General features: G+C 38.5%; 1 protein-coding gene across 1 annotated transcript; it reads left to right on the top strand.

Moving 5' to 3' along the window:
* The first annotated feature begins 2,588 nt into the window (after nt 1-2,588).
* Nucleotides 2,589-15,088, top strand: grpr (gastrin-releasing peptide receptor). The gene is made up of 4 exons (XM_084723862.1): nt 2,589-2,959; nt 11,949-12,300; nt 13,175-13,288; nt 14,435-15,088. The coding sequence occupies exons 1-4, from the start codon at nt 2,589-2,591 to the stop codon at nt 14,714-14,716; spliced, it is 1,119 nt and encodes a 372-aa protein (XP_084579988.1). The 3' UTR covers nt 14,717-15,088.
* Nucleotides 15,089-15,345: the final 257 nt, after the last annotated feature.

Below are 15,345 nucleotides of genomic sequence, written 5' to 3'. Positions count from 1 at the left end.
CTGATGATTGAATATATCCCACTCTGTGTGTTCAAAACAGTCCTGGAGTTGAGAAATGGCTCCTTCAGGCCAAACTCTTGACTGTCCTGCTGGTTGGCTTAGCACTGCTGGCCAAGGATTTGTGTGCTGGGATGAGAAACAAGGAGAGGTGGTCTGAGTGTCCCAGGTGGGGGCGTGATACAGCCTTGTACGCGTCCATTATATATGTGTACATGAGCCAAAGTTTTTCACCCTGGCTGCACATTTCACATGTTGGTGAAACCTGAGAAGAACATTCCTGAGGTCAATCTTGTTAAAGTCCCCAGCGATGATAAAAAAATGTCGTCAGGGTGCGTGTTCTTGTTGTTTGCTGATGGCATCATATACATGTCCGGGTGCTAGCTCAGCATTAGCTTGTTGTGGTATGTACATTGTCATGACAACAGCAACAATTGTATATTCCCTGGGTAAGTGAAACGCCATTATATATGCCAGGTCTGGGGAGCAGAACTTGTCACTTGTGGTCGTATCTGTGCACCGTGCTTCATTTATATAAAAACAAAATCCACCGCCTGAATTCTTAGCTGAGTTGGCTGTTCAGTCTGCACAGTGGAGTGAGCATCCTGTTAGCTCAGCTGTAGCACCCACAAGGTTGTCATTCAGCCACATCTCTGTAAAAATCAGAATACAAATCCTTAAACATGGGAAATGATGTTTGGTGTCAATTAGTTTGGGGAAAAATTCTCCATCCACATGTCACAATGTTTTAATGGCACAGTCCACTGCTGTCTACAAAGCTGTCTCCGCTTTTGACTTTATCAAAAGGTATGTTGTTATAACCGCCTTCTTCTTTGTGGTATCTTTTCTGAGCGGTGCCCTCTACTGGATGTATCGCTTAACATTTATGTTTATGCCATTTATGGAAGTATTTGTAAGTATTTATATGTAAAGGGTGCATAAATTAGCCTTTACTGACGGTCTACATTTCAGTGCAGCATGAGCTTTAGGTTGAGATTGAATGGATGGTTACTGTGTGGTTACTAGTGGCCAGAATGAGTTTCCTCTGTTGGGTGGCTGGGATCACCCTTAAAGAAAGAGCTCAGACATTGAAAGGTTGAAAGGAGCCACTTGAAGTGGTTTTGGTATTTAATCAAGATGCCTCAGGCTACCTTGTTTTGCTGGTTTTTTCTGGGCACTTCTAACTAGACCCCGGGGTAGACCCACAACACACTAGAGTACGTATCTTGTTTGACTTGGGAACACCCCCCATGAGGAGCTGATGTCTAAAACACCTTATTCAGCCTGCTGCCACCATTAATGGATGGATGGATGGACAGTGAAATACTTCAGCATCCTGGGGGGACTAACACAAAAATGTTGTTTCTCAGAGGATAAAGGCCAAGCCTGAGTGAAATCTCCAACTATTGGACGATCTGTCATGAAATTTAGTCATGAACTCACTTTCAAGCCCCCTCCAGGATGAATTCTAATAATTATGTTGATCCCTTACTGTAACTTGCCATCCATCACCTTCTTCTTGTCAAAATGATATTTTTTCCAGTATTTTGATTGTTCTCATCAGCCTCATCAGTGCTTTGTGTTTAGGGCTGTTTAGCAAATGCCATGTAATGACGAAGATAGTAAATGTTACACCTGCTAAACATCAGCATGTTGGCATTTTCACTGTGAGCATACACACATTAGATGAGGCCAGGTACATTCTGAGCAAGTCAAGCCCATCCAGCTCATTAATGGCAGTTTACAGTTATGCAGACAGCAAACGAAGAAAAGAAAATGAGCAGTAAACATCCAGCTACACTAAATATTAAACATTAAATAAGATACAGATCAATAGCAGAGTAAATGAAAGACCTGGGATATTGATTATTTCTAAAAGCAGGTAAAGCCTAACAAAGCTCTTTTGTCGCTCATGACAGTGTGCTCATTGATTTCCTTCAGCACTATTTGGTAGAAAATGAATAAAAAGAATTCAAGCGTTCTCTTTTGCTCAATAATACAATATAATTCTATAAGATGTGCAGAGTCGATGTCCATTGTCTCCCATTATTGTTCTTCCACTGTCCTCCTCCTACAGGATCTTCTACCTTGTTTGATAATTAGTTGAAAAACCTACTGAATTACCTGAACATGTTTTATCGTTAATGTTGAAAAGAATTTGTCTTTGCTGTTTAGTCATATAGAAGAAAAACATGCGAAAGATTTACAAAACATGACAAACACAATATAATGTTTTTTCTTTCTTTTTTTTTTTTTTTTTTTTTTTTACAAAGCGCTTGGATTCTTTTAAACAATAGAGATAATGTTCGATTTGGGCACTTTCTCTCGTGTTATTTTCTTATTTTCTCTTCTAAATTCATCACATACATATATCGATTGTTCTTTATTGGCGCATGTTGTGTGGGTGGCAGCTCCTTCACGCTCAAACACTGAGGAGGACGTGCAAACAAATTTAAAGTTGCACAAAAAACTGTCACCACATTAGTTTTTTACTTCTGTTCCACTCCTACTTCTTCTCTTTCATTCTCCACTTGAATCTTAAAGGAGAATGTATACCTCTTGAGCAGCCATTTGATTTGACGCGGGGAGAGATGGAGCATCTGTACCCAAACGCATCGCGCAGCGTCACAGCTCTCCAAAGCTCGGCACGGACGATGTGGTTCGCCGGCGTGGTCATCGCTTCTGTTTACGGTGTGATCAGCGTGTTGGGGCTCATCGGCAACATCACGCTCATCATGACGTTCTGCTCGTCCAAATCCATTCGCAATGTGCCGAACCTCTTCATGTCGAGCCTGGCGCTGGGGGACGTTTTACTGCTGGTGACCTGCGCTCCGGTGGACGCCAGCCGCTACCTGACAGAGGAGTGGCTGTTCGGGAGAGTGGGCTGTAAAGTCATCCCCTTCATCCAGCTCACTTCGGTCGGGGTGTCTGTGTTCACTCTCACAGCCCTCTCTGCTGACAGGTAGGCTGCGGGTTTTGTTGTTCTAATCTTTTATTGACCCTATAATAAGTACAACTTTAAAAAAAAATGGCCTAAATGATCCACATGTCCTCTTGTTTTTGTCTTTAAATACATGGCATATGCACAAAATTGATGTTTTATCATCATAATGGAAAGCAAATGTTTAACTGTGTATTGATCCGGGGAGTATTACGCACAAGAGAGCTGATGTGTGCCTCTGTTTAAGGATGTTGACACGTGCGCCACGATAAAGGTAATCGGTTGTTACAGAATGTATAGTCAATTAATAATTGAAGCTTGAATTGAATTCAAGCTTTTGTTGTCAAATTAAGGTGAGTTCCACCAGTTTTAGGTCACAGAAAAAATAATTACAGTCACAGTCTGAAGGAAATGCTTAATATTAAAATGTTTAGGGGAGACCAGCGATTGTTGTAACACTGGGCTGGTTGCAACATTGTCAGTTTGACCAGTTAGAAAAGTGCTGCAGTGATGTCATCAATGTTTTACACTGGTGTTGAACTACTCCAGACCTGTATTGTATCATGGTCCAGTTAATTAATAGCCATGCATCATGCAGACGTCTTTCGAAGATTTATTTTCTCTCTTGTCAGCAGACACTGTAAAAACTAAAAGAAAATAAAAGACAAATAATAAGTTACAAGTATTTTAAAATCTCTCAACCAAGTGTCCGTTAATATACTGGCTAAAACACATCAGCACAGCACAGGAACAATTTAAAATTGGTTACAAAATGTGGGTAAGTGAGAGAGCAAGAGATGAGACTTGGTCTTGTCCTGCCTTGCTTTGTCTTGACTTGGTCTCAACCTTTCAAAGTCTTGGTCTTGTCTCAGTCTTGACACACTCGGTCTTGATCATGAGTTGGTCTCGGTTTACATTGTCTTGACCACAACACTGTCGCACACTTCCATTTCCTTGTTGAGCTCACAGGAGAAGTAGGATGTCTCTATGAGCAATACTGATTAATTTACAACCAAAAAAGTGATTTTTAGGATATAAAAGTACATTTTTTTTTATCAAGATAGGTTTTTTTTATCATGTCATTGTATTGTAGATACAATGGTTTAACCTAAATAACCTAAAGTAGCAGTTTTTCTACTTTAATTTGATACTTTGCGTTAAATGTTTCCTGTGGGCGGAGTGGACAACTTCAACAGTTCATTAAAATAATGAGAATGCCTGCATTGTGTGCATAGAGCACTTTGCAAACTGAAGGCCAGTGTCAGGTGCATACATTCATTGTCAGGCCCACAAAGCCTGCACCACAGGGTAGCTATCTACATTTTCCACAGTGATTGAACCATTATGCGACTAATTAAATATAATACAGTCCACAAACAACAGGTTTCAATGTAAATGGGGTTTTTTTGTAATCGCACAGTCAGACAAGTGGGTCACAAATCTACTCCCAAGTCAATTTTTACTCAGCCCTGTAGAAATTTTTAGCAGTTATCAAATAACAACAAACACTAAAGATAATTGTCATGTTTAATCTCACGCTGAAACGTCAATGAAATGTCAGAAAATAGTGAAAAAATGTCCATCTGAGTTATCACAGTCCAAGGTGATGTCTTTAAATGTATTGTTTTGTCAGCCTAAAACAGAAAGATAATCAGTTTAATGTGATAATAAACTGAGTAAGTAAGAAATCTCCATATTTTAAAGGCTGAAAACAGCATTTTCTGCCCTGTTTGCATGAAACATTAGTTTAATGATTTATCAATTATCAAAGTACTTTAACAGTTTAATTCATTTTCACTACTTGCCCGGTTGGGCTGGTGAGTTATTAGATTTACTAGTAACTATGTGACATCTTACTTGCCGAGGGCAACCGAGCAATCCTTTTTGTTGAACCCTGCACAAACACATAAAGTTTTTTTTTTACTTTAAATCTCTCACTCTGTTAAAACAGTTTGTTCTTTATTCTTCCCTAAAATTTCATTGGTACATCTGTCCCCAGCTAGTGTTACAACTTACCCCAGACTTTAACTCACATAATCCATGGTTGTGTGGTCGACGTCCAACTGGATTTTATTTGTAGAGGAGAACTGTGGGTATCGTGTATCAAAGTTTGAGAAATCAAACATGACGTTTGTGTGTACAATAGGTTTAAAACCTGAGAGAAAAGGCTCTGAATCTCCTCTCTGAACAGACAATAACTCCTTTAAAATGATGTTTTGTCTGTGTTATTTGTGCATTTGAGCGCGTGTGAATGAATGTCCAAGCAAGCGTGAATGTGTTTCAGTTCTTCCTCTTAAATCCATCGATCTTTGGCCACTAAGTTATTTTTTCTCACCAGAAGTAGCAGGAGCCCCTTATTGACCTGAGCCACCGGACCTCTCTGCTTATTAATCTTGTGAGTACAGCAAGCGAGATGAAAAGAATAATTTGGAAAACAGACTCTTAAATTTAGAAATATAGACAGTGGTCTGGAGCCTGCAAGACATGCTTTGTTTCCCATTTACAGAGCCAGGGCTGTGTAGAAACATCCGATTTTTTTTCAGCGCACACAGAAGACAGCGAGTTAGAGAACCGCAAGGAGATCCTCACTGAATTTGATAAAAAAGTGTAACGGCTGGTTAGTTAAAGCATCTGGTTTAATAAATTCCAGCAGTCTCATGTCAGAGCTGATGCCACATTCATACACACAGTGAAGGTCTAATACTTCGAGTGTGAAGTTAACTCCAGACCTCTCTTATTAGTTTGCTCCTTTTTAAGATTGAAAACACAGATGGGTAAACACATGCCAGGCTGACATTGATATGACATAAACAGCACAGCTACAACTAATAACACTGATAATGAATGTGTTAGATGTGCAGGAGGTGTGGGAATGATCGAACATTAATAACAGTCAGTGGTAGAGCAAATCAAATTCTGCTGAGGGCCCTATAAAGACTTGGACCAATTCAGTAAAAATGGTGCTATTTGCTAAATATGTCCTCAAAAAGGCAAACCCATCTCCGTCATGGTTTAATTTTGTTAGTAGCAATCGATCGTGAAATTAGATATTTATTTACACAAACTCTAAAAACTATAAATATAATATGGGAGATTATTCATAAATGACAAATTTCTTATTTTCTTTGGTACAGATATGCTGGGTAATATGTATGTTGTTCATATTGCTGGGGAAGTTATTGCCTAATGGTGTGTGTGTGTCTGCGTGTGTGTGTGCTTCATAACTAACTAGCATGCCCCAGGGCTCATCATAATAATGCGCTCTGGAGTCCATCGTGCAGTGGTTAGTACTGCTGCCTCACAACAAGAAGGTCCTGTGTTCGATCCCCCGGTTTGCTGGGGCGGGCCCTTTCTGTGCAGAGTTTGCATGTTCTGCCCGTGTCTGCGGGGGTTCTCTCCGGGTTCTCCGGCTTCCTCCCACAGTCCAAAGACATGCATGCTAGGTTAATTGGTGACTCTAAATTGCCTGTAGGTGTGAATGTGAGTGTGAGTGGTTGTCTGTCTATGTGTCAGCCCTGCGATAAACTGGCGACTAGTCCAGGGTGAACCTCGCCTCTGGCCCAATGTCAGCTGGGATAGGCTCCAGCATCCCGCGACCCTTACGGAATGAGCAGTTACAGAAAATGAATGAATGAATGATAATTTCTGGAGTTTCAAATTGAGTGGATGACCCTGATGTATATTTGTTGAGCTGCAAGATTAACATTTAAAGGTCAAATCCATCTTGATTGACATATACAGTATGATAATCACTTGAGTCACTTCCCTTTACAGCACTGGCTTTTTGGGGATTCAAGGACTCAAGGTAATTAATTATCATTATACAACACAGGGTTGTATATCGAAACATAAGTTGTAATTCCTTCACAATGCACACATTAAGTACAACGTATAAACAAATATCTAATTAAATTCAGATCTCAATAGGGCAAAAATATAAAACAAGTTACATAATACATACATGCACACATCAAGGAAATAATTCTGTAGTCCATTTTATGAATTTGTGTCAGATGGAATGTAAACAGCAGCAACAAGATGCTGATGATAATATGGTCGACATCATCAGATTAAAAGTTCAACATCTGGGAAAATGAGCGGAACATTTACCCCCACTTCACAACTCTGCAGCAACGTATGGGGTTAATTGTGTCTGTTCATAAACATGCAAACAAAAAATGTGGGATTGCAACATCAAATAAAATCTGCCAGCCACAATTATGATAATTTCAAAACATGAGTCACAATGTGAAATGCAAATAAATGTGATTCATTTAAAATCACAGTTTCTTATTACTCTTATTATATTACATTCCGTCCTTTGGTTTGTGCTTCTTATTGTTCTAATTATAGTAAAAATATTCTATTCTATTGTATTATTAAAAATTAACCCCTCAGGAGTAACGTACAGAGGGCTGAGGTCCTGAACAGGGTTAAATTTGGCGGTAGACTCTTTCTCCTTCTGTGCAAGAATGAATCTGACCCTCATTCACAGAAAACATATGAAGGTGAAATTTTGACCTATGTATAAACCATTTGCCTCTAAGGCTCTAGCTTTATAAGCTTAGTCGTTTCAACCACTCATCCAACAAAAGAAGTCCTGCCTTGATTATACTGTAGTCACAGCATGTGACAGCTGAAAGTTGGTAGAACTTTATTTCATATTGTGGAGTGAAGGAAATTACCTACAGGTCTCAGCGTGTATTCGGCTGGACAAGCATCTCTGTGTATTACAGGTAAATCAATCATATTTATTGCGTGCTGCAGCAACAGGAAGGTGCTGGACGTGGGCGAGAGGTGACGCAACAGATATGAAGTGGCTGCTGGAGAGGTGAGTCTTGATTGGTCTTCACTGACATTTAACATTTGATTAAACAGCTGTGTCTGTCAGTTTGTGCTCCAAACTTTCACCGTTGTAATTTTAATTTTAGTTTAATTCAGTGTCTTGACTCTGCTTTGCTGTCTGGCAGGATCACACAGGGAGAAGCCAGAAGAAATGTGGGGATGTTTCAGACAGGTGTTCAGGATGGCTTTCTGCTAACACAGCTGAATTATTATAAGAAGAGGTTTATTTTTGAGGAAATGTATTTTGTAGATTGTATAAGATTTATGATTTTTTAGTTTACTGGCATAATGTAATTCATAATTATCACGTAAAAATATAATTATAGCTTAAAATGTCTTTTTCTGTAAACAGGGAACTACATTAAGCACATTACTGTGATGTTAGAGTTAACTGTTGTGTAAAACTGTTGAAACAGTCATTAAATTGGACAAGTGTCACTGAAAAAGCTGTCTCTGGTCTTTTAATTTAACCACAACCACTAAAAAAGGAAAATGGGTCAGCGTTGTCCTGAACGTGCCCAGAAAAATCTCTGAGAACTGTTATAACAACATCCGTAGAGTTAAATAAACAAAATAAAATTAAATAAGATAAAAAATTCTGTAACACAACACGTGCTGGAAACATCAACATCAAAAGCGTACACAGCTTTGTTCCATTTACTTTACCATAGTTAAATAACTTTCCAGTTAAAGGACCAGTGTGTATGATTTAGTGCCATCTAGTAGTGAGCTTGGAGAGTGCAACTAACTTGCCTCACCCTCCCCTTCAAAGCATGCAGGAGAAGATAAACTAAATATGGTATCTTGAGCCAGTGTTTGGTTTGTCCATTCTGAGCTACTGTAGAAACATGGCGGTGCAACATGGCGGCCTCCGTGGAAGAGGACCTGCTCCCTCTGTAGATATAACCAGCTTATTCTAAGGTGACAAAAAGAAAACAAGGTGATTTTAACTGAAGAAAACATCCTTATGAATACTCTCTGCCATATACTGCTAATAGATCGCCTTAAATCTTACACACTGGACCTTTAACTGATAACTTCTCCTTTAAAATGATCTCATTCTTTAGTTAAAATATTTTTTAAAAACTACGTCAGCACATAACATATTTAGATAGCCCCAAAACAAAGCTTTTGATTTCTGGCATGACATACATTTTCCATGACTGACTGCAAAATACACGTCGGCGAGTTCTATAAGTTCCTATAAGTACCTCTATGTGTGACAAAAGGACAACAGTTTATAAAGATGTCTGTTAATTGTGGTTGTTGCCAATCATCCTAACTGTCAGAAAGGTTCAGCTTAATCTAACTGTACAATCTTGTTTGCATATTATTGGTGTGTGAGTGGGAGTTGATGCATCAGGAGTGAAATGACAGGTGCAGGATTAGTGGCAGGCAAATGGGGGATGGCAATAAGGTTTTCCTGTAATTAATACCTGAAAGTGCTATTTCCTGCATTAAGCTCCAACAAGGCTTGGTTTCTATTGCACTATTTTACATAAAAAAAAAACATTTGTTTTTCCATTGTGTTTGGTGCTTTCAACAGTAACAGTGACATACAATGACATTTAGCATTTATTTCTCTGGTTTCTTTCTGTCCTCTCTGAGCCTGCACTGACAGTAGTAACCCTTTCAATTATTGCTTCTGCAATGTTACTGTTTTCATTCCCAACAAAGCCATGCAGGCATTATTCCCTGAAATGTTACTGAGTCTTGAAACTGGTGGTAAAGTTTTCCCTGAATGTTTATCCCTGCTCCCATTCACACATGTCCCCATGCAGGAAATGTTCCTGAACATTTTAGGAATAGACTGAACGTGTGAAAGGTGCACTGCATGATATGAAAGGGACAGATGCATGCTGTTGTTCTATTGAACGCTTGGCCGCCACAAGCCAGTTATCCCTGTGGTAACTTTTCTGAAACCTTCTGCTTAAAACCCAAAAAGTCAGAAGGATCGTGAGGCCCCACTTTCACGGTCTGTATTCAAACAACAGAGAGTTTTGGTCCACTGATTTGCCCTGCTCATTAACACGGTCAGCACTTGAACAGCGGCCGTGGCTGTGAGACACACAGTACCCAGAGTCCCACTGGCTGCAATTTGTGTCAAAAAGTTTTTATTGTCTTTTCTTTTTTTCTTTTTTTTTGGAAAAGAAACTGCTCATGTGTGACCCCGCTGTTTATAGTAAAAAGGTGGTTGATAAAATATATTTTCAGGGATTTTAAGTATAAAACTGTTAATTATTAGAGGATGAGTAAAAACTGCAATGTAGCAGAGTAAAAGTAGCCTGTTTACCCATTTGTTTATTGTAAAAAAAAAACAAAACATTGTCAGTCTGTAAATAAAACATTGTACAATGTGGAGATGTACAGTGTTCATGCACAGAACGTTCAAGGATGCAACCATTGATGATGCCAAGAGTCATCATTCAGCACCATAATTCAACAGATTTTTCATATGTTTTCCAAGGTCACGATTTCAATTGAGCAATTTTTTTCTGGTATCAAATGATGTTTTCAGATGTTTTTTCTTAAATATTAAAGTACTGACTCAGACAAGTGCAGCAAGTGGATGATTCTGGGTAAATTGAAACTAGACTAAATTAAACAGACTGTGGGGGTGAAGTGGGCAAAGAGCCAGTACTTAATAGCCGTGTAACCCTGAAACCCTGCCAGTCCTTTCTACAGGTTTAGACCTGCTCAAAGATTTTAATAATCATCATTCTCTTCAAATATTCATAAAGGGTTGATGTCATCTTCAAGATGAGGCTTGTTGTCATTGGCCTTCATTTTCTGTATTACTTCCTGAAGTTCAAAATAACTCACACTCTTACCCTTTCAACTTAACAGATCAGTTACAGTATAAGACATTATAATGAACAACATTGGGGTTGCTTGATTGTGAAAAAATGAAAAAATGTATTTGGCATTTTCTACTAACATTACATATGTTTTGTCCTTCAGCTTTTATTGATTTTTGCTCTAGTGAACAATTTGACTACATAGGTTCTGGAAAAACAGCTGCAGAACAACTGGAGCAAAATTAATTTATTAACAACTATTAATATTTACAGCTGCAGGTGAAATGGACTGTTGTAAAAACTGACTACTGTTAACATTTGTATTTGCAGGTGAAGTGCTTATTTTGTCTGGTGGCCTGATAACTTTAACAGTCATTTTGGGCTTTTATTTTGTATTGTTCTTTTTTTTTTAAAATGACTCAGACGTTTCTTTCATTCACCTGCAGCTAGTGAACGACTATTTTAGATCTGTGTTTTTTAGGACAAAATAGACAGAAGAGTTGGAATAAAGAAATCTGTCTGCCACTTCAGCACCACGGACAGCGCCACAGATTTATCATCACACAGCACAGTGAGGCTACTGATATTTCAGAGCCATGGTCAGAGCGTTCTAACCTGCACCGTCCTCAGTTAGATAATCAGTGACCTGGCAGACCAACATGTTGAACTGAACTGCCCCTCTGCCCCTGAACTCTCTGCTATTAAAGGATGTAGACAGGAGATCAACAAGGGGGGATGCATTTTGGTCGTTTTGATCATTTTGCTAACAAGATGAGGATGAAACACCCCAAATTGCTTATTGCCTGTATGTAAAAGGGTTGTTTGTTCATAGTAATAAACTCACAGAGAATAATCTTCGACTCTGCAATTTCCCTCAGCTTTCTGGATCTTAACTATTATATTATCTATTATATTTTTGGATGTCTGTTTTGGTTCACTGTACACTGTGTATAAACGGCAGTAATTGTGCCTCATTTAACATGTTTTGTCTGATGGAGCCAAACTTTAACTAAAAATAAGAGAAAAATGAGGAAAAGAACAAATGAGAAGAAATGTATGTTTTGTGACTTATTAACGATTGCTAACTTTTTCAACTATCGGTAATGGAAAATGTGCAAAATTTAGTGTGTTAAGTTTGAAAGTGAGACTAACCACTGTCACATTTTCACGAGCCTCCATGCTGCTTCCTACTGTTTATTTTCCGATGCATTTGTGATGTTGATTGTGACATATCAGAAAAAAAGAAGAAATTCATCTCCTAGCATCGGGCAAGGAGTCAATTTTCTTAGCAGTTTCATCTGTGATTAAAAATAAGCAAGTTTAAGTGTTGACGCCACATTTTAAGGCACCATTTATTTATCTATCAGGTACCGGGCCATCGTGAAGCCTCTGGACATCCAAACATCAAGCACCACGACCAGCATCGTCCTGCGGGCGGCGCTCATCTGGGTCTTCTCCCTGGTCCTGGCCATCCCCGAGGCCGTCTTCTCAGACATCCACACTTTCAACGTCACCTCCACTAATGAGAGCTTGGTCACCTGCGCCCCCTACCCCCATGCTGGAGAACTGCACCCGAAGATCCACTCCATGGCCTCCTTCTTCATTTTCTACGTCATTCCCCTGCTGGTCATATCTGTGTACTACACCTTCATCGCCCGGAGCCTGATGAGGAGCGCCTCAAACCTGCCTGTGGAGGGGAACGTTCACGCACGACAACAGGCCAGTGTTGAAACCGCTGTAGCATGAGATGCTGAGGCCATGAGCGTCACCTCAACATGTGCCTCAACCCTCGGGGAAAGGGTTTTCCAAACTGTTCTAATTATTATCTGTGTTTTATTTTGTCAATTAACTGTTTAATTAAGTTGTATTCACACCCAACATGGTCTAAATGCTGCTTTAAAACCTTCTCTACAATGGTAGGAGTCTTTATTTCTTGGTTGGCCTTAAATTAAACTAAGCTACAGTAAATTATTGGAATCTGCCCTGTATGTGCCCACCATGTTTGCAGTTTTGGATAATTTAGTTTGGAATTAAATCCTCTATAACTGCCAGAAAGGAAAATACCTAAGTACATTTTCTGTAGTACTCTGCTTGAGTTCTGTTTTGAGGTACTTGGGAATTTAAATTTTATATTTTATACTTTATTTTTCTACTGCAGTACATTTCACAGGGAAGTACTCCACTACATTTATTTGACAGCTATATTTACTTAAATTACCCGAACAGCATGTAAAATATTTAGTATATCGTCACTACCAGCTATATTAATGCAATTTACACAATAATGCGACAGTCATAATAATCCAATAATCCCATATATGATAACTTAATACTGAAAGGAGCCATGCTGTTTTATGATGAGTACTTTTACTTTTATTACTTTAAATAAGTTTTGCTGATTATTTTTGAATGCAGAACTTTGAAACAGATTATTTTGATATTGTTGTATTGCTGCTTTTAGTATATCTCCATTACCTGCAGAAATACATTTACAGCTTTATTTTGTTTTGTTTAAATATCTCTTAAACACTAATGTCTGTTATATATCATAGCTCTTTGGTTTTGATGTTTTTGTTTTTACTGCAACCAACAGGTCGAATCCAGAAAGCGTTTGGCAAAGACGGTGCTGGTGTTTGTTGGTCTCTTTGCAGTCTGCTGGCTTCCCAGTCACATCATCTACTTATACCGCTCCTATCACTACACACAGGTAGACAAAAAACACTTTCTCTATATTTCTAACAGTGTGTGTTTTGATCTGTTTCTATTGTTTGTGTATTGTGCTGCATAACTCACAGTTACCTGTATTTGTTTTACTTTATACTGGATGTTGGCTGGGCTTAAAGTAAACTGGAGGTTACTGCCTCATTTCCTGTATTTACAGTGTCTTCTGCTGCTAGTAATCCTCATATGTACATATATATATATATAACTACATTTAGCTGCCTACTTATCGTGGTTTAGGTTCAAATACATTAATCCAGGAAGTTATTTCAGGGACTGTGTCATATGTTAGGTAGTGAAGATGGGCTCTTGTGTCATTCTTGTGAAAAATGTTTTCAATTAGTGGAAATGTCAACATTTTTTTTTTGTCTTTAAATCAGAAAAGAGGAAAAACATCACAGCATAGTGACAGCTCTGCCTTCAGCTTTGAAAATACTGGCATCATCTACCAACATCTAATTTAATATACATTTAATTTTACAGGTGGGACGAATCGCTAGTGTTAGTTGTTTAGAAATTCAGTTAGTCAGCTAACCTGTCAATACTACAATAATATTTGGGACTGTAGGTGGTGATGCTGGTGACTGAGATGTGTTGGCGTAAAAACACAATCTGCAGACTGGAATAAATTCATGACAGTTTACTTGAAGTTTGAGTGTGAATCATGAATTACGTGACTCTTGTTTCTTAAGAAAGTAAGTTCAAATGGTTATAACTAGTGCTATTAATCTATTAATGAAAGTGTGTGTTTGCACATAACAAAGGAAGGAATAACTGGAAAAACAATAAATAAACAAAATAACAGACATAACAACTTGGGCTACACAGTGTGTTCAGAAGTAACAGAAAGTAATCAGGTTACATTACTTTAATACTGTAATACTTGGATTTGTATTGACTACATTTTCAACAGGTAATTAGTAACTGTATGAGAGCACATTTTCAAAGTAACCCTCTCAAACCTGGCTACTACTGACTATGTTTTGTGACTATTGAACTTTACTACCATCTACTGTTTTTTAAGATATATGACATTCATTCCAAATGCTTTTGTTTATATCTTGAGTATAGACACACCTCTGTTTGTCTCCATCTTATGAACCTTTTTCCACCCCATCTTTACCCCCACTAGGTGGACAATTCCATGGCTCATTACGTGTGCAGCATCATCGCTCGTATCTTGGCCTTCACCAACTCCTGCCTCAATCCGTTTGCCCTTTACTTGCTGAGCAAGTCTTTCCAGAAGCAGTTCAACCAGCAGCTCTGCTGCTGCTGTCGTACGATCCTCAGACGCTCCTCACAGAGCCCGACGCACTACAACACACATGTGACCTCTGTCCGCAGCACGCATAACTCCATGCCGAGTCTGAGCATGATCAACGGCAGGCGGCTCTATCAGGAGGATTTTGTGTAATAAGAATTATTTCATGAATCTTCCAAGAGGGAAATTCATTTTTTCACTCCATTATATAGTTAACACACACACAGGCCTGAAATACAGATGTGCACATACAGGACAAATAGAGATGTAACTGAGAGGAGGTGAGATGTTGCATTCATTTAAACTATCACTTTAAATAATACATGTCCATTCAACCCATTGCTCCTTTTGGTCAGGTACTTGCATTTGTAAAATATCTTTTGTAGTAGCTGACTTTTATTTTTTACAAGCTAACTGCTTTATTGTGTGAGCATTATTTAAACAAATCTCAATGCAGCATTTGTAGTGTTTGTTTGTTGTTGTATGTTCTTATTTTCTGCAATCATGGCTCTTATAATTAAGTGATTAAAGTGTGTCCCTTTTAAGGTTTTGTCCAAGCTTATAAATTTCAGCCGCAGTTACAAACTTTGGAACAGAATGAACATGAAAGGAAAGCATTTTGTATAATCATATCTAATAAAGCTACATTATGACAATGAAAAGACATGTTTTTAGTAGAAAACAGTATTATTAGTGTTTAGAAACTGCAGAATAAAATGGGTCACCCCTTTTGTATCAACACAATGAGTTGTGAACTACCTTTAGTGAAGAAAAGTGACTTT

This window comes from Lutjanus erythropterus, chromosome 1 (assembly GCF_056507025.1).
Source record: "Lutjanus erythropterus isolate fLutEry1 chromosome 1, fLutEry1.hap2, whole genome shotgun sequence".
In the NCBI taxonomy this organism is placed as follows: Eukaryota; Metazoa; Chordata; class Actinopteri; order Lutjaniformes; family Lutjanidae; genus Lutjanus; species Lutjanus erythropterus.
Note: the sequence above shows the minus strand (reverse complement) of the source record. Positions and strands in the feature narration are given on the sequence as shown.